At 48.5% G+C, this 5,226-nt stretch overlaps 1 protein-coding gene across 2 annotated transcripts; it reads right to left on the bottom strand.

Moving 5' to 3' along the window:
• Nucleotides 1–1,297: 1,297 nt before the first annotated feature.
• On the bottom strand, nucleotides 1,298–4,674 carry LOC124685059 (putative serine/threonine-protein kinase-like protein CCR3). Of its 2 annotated transcripts, XR_006997262.1 has the most exons (4): nucleotides 4,037–4,595; nucleotides 2,837–3,949; nucleotides 2,653–2,744; nucleotides 1,298–1,703 (listed from the first exon to the last, which is right to left on the bottom strand). XR_006997262.1 is itself a non-coding variant. In XM_047219350.1 (3 exons), the coding sequence occupies exons 1-3, from the start codon at nucleotides 4,508–4,510 to the stop codon at nucleotides 2,715–2,717; spliced, it is 1,617 nt and encodes a 538-aa protein (XP_047075306.1). In that variant the 5' UTR covers nucleotides 4,511–4,674; the 3' UTR covers nucleotides 1,793–2,714. The 2 variants fall into 2 exon arrangements, 1 of the variants encoding a protein (XP_047075306.1); XM_047219350.1 differs by lacking the exon at nucleotides 1,298–1,703 and having other exon boundaries at nucleotides 1,793–2,744; nucleotides 4,037–4,674.
• Between the last annotated feature and the right edge of the window lie 552 nt (nucleotides 4,675–5,226).

Raw genomic sequence — 5,226 nt, 5'->3', positions numbered from 1 at the left:
TCTTATGCAAATCATCTACCGGTGTACGACTATGCTCTGTTTATGGTCGTCGCTTCAGCGCTTGGAGGACCGCGACCTTTTTACGGAGATATGTACATGATTGAATAATACGGCCAAAGAATTTATTACCCAACATGGGTGGCTGCATAATCGTAGGATTACGGCTTCAATGGCGTAATTAGCTCCCTTGTTTAAGTGTTTTTGTAATTTCTTTTATATGACATTGTACTTCTTTGGACGGCCGTGTGCATCCTAACTATGTAGAGGTCGGGTATATTTCTTATTTGAGTAATAAAGTGCCCATAATCGAGAAAAAAAGTGATCATTGTTGTAAGGTTTCTTTTCCTTTTTTGTTTGCGGATGGATTGAATGATCATCCCTAGGTATAACCCCCTCTCCGAAGGTAATTTTTTATCACTTCTTTCTACACTAGTTTATATGATAGTACCTTGATCTGAAACCTTCAGTAGCCTACCTGGGACTGCAGAATTTCTCCAATTTCAACAAGGTTAGCTCCTTGAACTTGTTCGTCCTTATTTCTCGCTAGTTCTGCCATTGCAGATCTAACTTTCCTCTTTTCCCTTTTTTTTTGTCTATCCCACCATGGGCGCAACACCAGCTTAGAGCATCTCCACTCGTAGCCCCCATACGGCGTCCGGTGCCTAACCCTATGGGGGGTGCCGGCGGGTAAAGCCTAAATAGGGGGGCACCAGCACCCAGCCGCCGATATACCTCCGGCAACGAAGAACTGCAGGGAGAGATCTCCAGAGAGCCACCGTTGTCCTGGTCCGATAGGCCCCAGAATTTGCCGCCGATTGGTTGGAGGTCGATGGCACCCTGTCGTCTCCCCCGTTGCCCTCTAACGGCTCCCTGTTCATCATCGAGTCACAACTGATGTTATGCTTGCTTCCTTTGCGCAGGTGAGGGCATCAGATTGGTAATCCCCCATAAGCCTCTCTATTTTTTTCATGTGGACCTTGAAGATATTTCATATCTTGCTATTTAGGACCTTGAGCGATTTCAATTACAGTTGCATGCTGATCCGAGCAAGTTTTGTGTGTCACTTCGTTATATGTTCATGCCTTTCTACCTAAGAATCTATTTATGTTTAATTCTTCTATTTTTTATTCTCGAGATCACATGCATCTTGTCTTTTGTTTAGTCAAATATAACCTTATGCTTGCTTCCTTTGCTTAGCAAGGGCTTGGTTGTGCATCTCTGAATCCTATCGATTGCAGTGCAAAGTAGGCAGAATACTGGTGGAAGGAGGTTGCTCATACATACAACAACACACGAGTGGCAAACATAGGAATGTTAAGCACCTCAAGAACCATACGTACAAACAAAAACAGAGTTACACTCTTTCGATGGATGCTACAACCAGATCAGAAACACCTACACGAGCGGCCGGTGTGATAAAAAAAAAACTCATGCAGCAAGCTCAAGTCCTGTACCACAGCCGTAATGGACGCCAATCCATGTATATGTGCACTGGTGGGATGCTATGAAGGAGAGTCAAAAGTGGAAGATTCATGTCTAAAGAGAAGGAGATGGAAAAAGATGTCATCACCACTTCACCAGGACAAACTGAGAATACTCTGCGTCCTATAGGTTGCAAGCGATGAACCTTTGGTGGCTGTTGAGGCTTTATTAATTTAAAGCCGGACTCTGCTCGAGCCTTCTGTCTATAGGTTGCAAGCGTGCTAAGAAAGCAAGAGGAAAAGATAAGAAAGCCCCTACAGAGATGAATAGCATGAAAGAACAGATTGAGACTTTTCTACAGGCGCTAGCAGATACAAAGGTCCAAACTGATGAGACAGTAGAACTGCAGAGTTGACTATCTGCTTACAAGGTAGAAGCTAATCGACTTGCATACAAGGCAATGAAGGAGAGGACAGTGGCTGTGTTCGCAGAGGAAAGAACTAAATTATTTGACAAGTTCACAGAGATGTTGAATGCTGGCACTACAAGAATGGAGCCATGGGCATACGAGATAGCCATGATGCCTGTCACAAGTTTCAGAGATCAATTTCTCAAAGAGGATTAGAAGGTATGTAGTTCAGCTTGTTCATGTTTTTATTTAAATGCTCTAGCCATACATAGGTCGTGACATGCTTGTTATATAGCAAGAAATGAGAATTTGTTGGAATTAGTGTTGCATTAGCATGTGAGAATGTCTCAGATTTGCTTCACTCTGAGTACATTCCATTAATTTATTTTCTCTCCTATGCACACTGTTATCCAGGTAATCTCTGAATTTATTTAGTTTCTCCTATTTTTATACTTCAATAATCTTGTGCATAACTATTATACTCTAGCCTATGCATTGTCCTGTTCTCTGTCTGATAGTGTATGGCAACATCATCTGCTAAAGAAAACAGTGTGTTATGAGCTGCATTCTTTACTAGCTTGCTCAAACACTAGACATGATGAACTGGTATGTTGTCTTGCTCAAATTATTCGTAGTCTTGTCTAACTGCACTCTCTAAATTTATTTAGGTTCACTTTCCTATCTCAGTTCTGAAGTACATGCATATTGTCGTGCTATCTTCCATACAAATATGTGCTATAACCGGTGTCTTGCTTGTTATGAGGATGTGCTAAGGCGCCCATGCCAACAAGCGCATGTTGATTACCCAAATATGGCATTACCTACGTGTCGTAGCAGGATGCTCATCGGGTGATTGAAGCCAGAGACCGCCTTCAAGGTGGTGTCAACGCCCCTCCTCCAACACCTCAGGTTCCTATCACAAAATGAGTAGTGAGCCCCTTCATCAGTCTACGAACTGTATCGAATTCATTAATATGAATAGACATGAGTTGGTTTATAGTGTACCAGATCGGACCGGTAGCCTTCCGATGACACGCTGCTGGCACGTGGTGAGTCTGGCAACTCGTCAAACAAATCTGGTTCATCTATTGAACCTGGCTCATCTCTGCAGATCAACTCATGTGCCTTCTCAAGGTTGGCAGCGACCTCTGAAATGGCCATCCGGTCCTTTGCATCCAACTTCACACAGCATCGTGCAGTCCATGCCACACGCTTCAGCGCCTGCAGCTGCCATGGTGTTGGCTCCGGTACAGGTCGCATGTCCAAATGACACGGTACGATGGGGAGATCTGCAAATGTCACCTCTTCAGAATATGCATTCTTCCCTGTCAGAACCTCGAGCATCATCACACCCAAGCTGTACACGTCAATCGCCGGAGTTATAAGACCATGGAATACGTACTCAGGGGCCATGTACCCATGTGTGCCTACAATTTGGTAGACTTGCATCACCGACTCATCACTCGCGGTGTCCCAGGCGACCGACAAGCCAAAGTCTGACACACGCGGAACCCAATTGGCATCCAAAAGGATGTTAGCCGACTTGGTATCACGGTGGATGATCGGTGGGTTGGCATGACAGTGCAGGTGCTCCATGGCACGCGACACTCCGAGGAGCACGTTGATGCGGATCTTCCACGACGAAGTCACAGGCGACATGTCGGATGAGCCATCGACAGAGTGCAGGTGGTCGAAGAGCGTGCCGTTCTCCATGTACTCATAGACAATGTGCCTCTTCAGCACTTCCGGCGATTCCGGCTCTTTCGGTTCCTTTCTCCACCTTTTTAGCAGGCCCTTTTTCTTCTTTAGTGTGGTGGCTTGCAGGCGCTTGTCCTTGCTCAGAGTCACACACGATCCAAGGAGGCGGATGATGTGTTTGTGTCGCAGCCGTGACAGGATGGCAAGTTCCGTGTCGACCTCCTGTAAATTGGTCAACTCCATGCGCTTCACAGCCACCTCCCGCCCATCGTGAAGCCTGCCATGGTACACATTTCCATGGCTACCTTCACCAATCAGGTTGTCACGCGAAAAGTTATTGGTGTAAGCCATTATCTCCGCTAAGGTGAATTCCTGGGTTCCATGTGGAACTACCTCCTCCTGAGTGACCTCTGTAGACTCCTGAAAAAGAGACCACAAATGAGCAATCGGTGAGCACCAACCGATTGATCACGGAATCAGATCAATATGTATTGAAGCTGTACCTACCTGCAGCTGGGATGACAGTGTAAGTTGAGATGATGGGTCAGCTCTGGTGGAGTCATCTTGCACAAGGACGTTGTAGATTCGCTCAAGGCGGCGTGTTATGCCGATGTGGCTGATGACGGGGAAGAGGATGAGGTAGAAGTCGATCTTGCTCTGCACCTCCTTGAACCTCTCGGCCAGCCTGCCAGCCATGACGAACTGGTACGCCGCGCTCCTCCCTTGAGATGACACGACGAGCTCGTGGGCATCCCGGAGTGTGTCGCCCAGTCCGGCAAGCTGTTGTGCCGCCTCTGGGTCCTGCACGTGCGGTAGCAGCTGCGCGATCATGAGGACCCGGCGCGCGAGCTGCTCGCACTCCTTCCTGTTCTGCCTTGCAGTCAGTGCAGCCTGCATGATCATAGAGATGAGGCCGCCGACGTCTGCGCCGACCAGCTGCGCCACCGTCGCCGCCTGGCCCAGCCCAGTCCACAGTGCCATTGCAGCGGCCTCTACCTGCACACGAGGTCGTGACTCGGAAAGATGGCTGATTCTTGCTCCCTGTTGCCGTGAAACTTCTGCAGCGGAGACAGAACATATCAGTAAAAGATCGGCCACACAGAACCTCTGCCTCCTCACGCGCAGATACTCGCCGCCGGCGCGCCCACAAATCCACCGGGCAGCCTCGCTCCTAAACACCGCCACGCCCCTAACCGCAGCCGCGCACATCTAGCCGGTGCAGCCTGCCCGTAAACACCGCCCGCCACCCCGCAGATCCTGCCGGAGCATCCGCTTCCCCAAATTCGCCGGGCCGCCGCGCGCATTCTGCCGGACCCGCTACGCACCCAAATTTGTCGGTGCTCAGTGCCCTTACCCGCAACCGCCGCAAGATGCGAGAGGAGAGATGGGGAAGCCGGGGGGAAAGAGAGGAGGATGTGAGGCTGACCTCTACCGCCGTCGATGCCCTCCTTCGGCAGCCACCGCGCGCCACGAGTCTGCACGCTTTGTCTTGGTCGTGGTTTGCCGCGTGAGGGTTGGCTTCCAGGAAGCTCATCCCCGGAAGACTGCTGCTCACTAGTGCTGACCAGTTTTCTCTGAACCTACAGCTAGTATAAGAAAGGAAAACAGCGGGCGGTATTTACCGATTATGTATAATTTATTTATATTTAACGAATTTTGAAAATTCTCAATAGGTTTCAAATTTTTTTTTTTGAAAA

The sequence above is a fragment of the Lolium rigidum genome, chromosome 1, assembly GCF_022539505.1.
Source record: "Lolium rigidum isolate FL_2022 chromosome 1, APGP_CSIRO_Lrig_0.1, whole genome shotgun sequence".
Lineage (NCBI taxonomy): Eukaryota > Viridiplantae > Streptophyta > Magnoliopsida > Poales > Poaceae > Lolium > Lolium rigidum.
Note: the sequence above shows the minus strand (reverse complement) of the source record. Positions and strands in the feature narration are given on the sequence as shown.

Coding starts and splice junctions, on each gene's coding strand:
- LOC124685059 (XM_047219350.1), bottom strand. CDS start 4,510: ATGGCACTGTGGACTGGGCTGGGCCAGGCGGCGACGGTGGCGCAGCTG. Junction 3,950..4,036: donor CACTGTCATCCCAGCTGCAG/GTAGGTACAGCT, acceptor TCTCTTTTTCAG/GAGTCTACAGAGGTCACTCA. Junction 2,745..2,836: donor AAGGCTACCGGTCCGATCTG/GTACACTATAAA, acceptor ATTTTGTGATAG/GAACCTGAGGTGTTGGAGGA.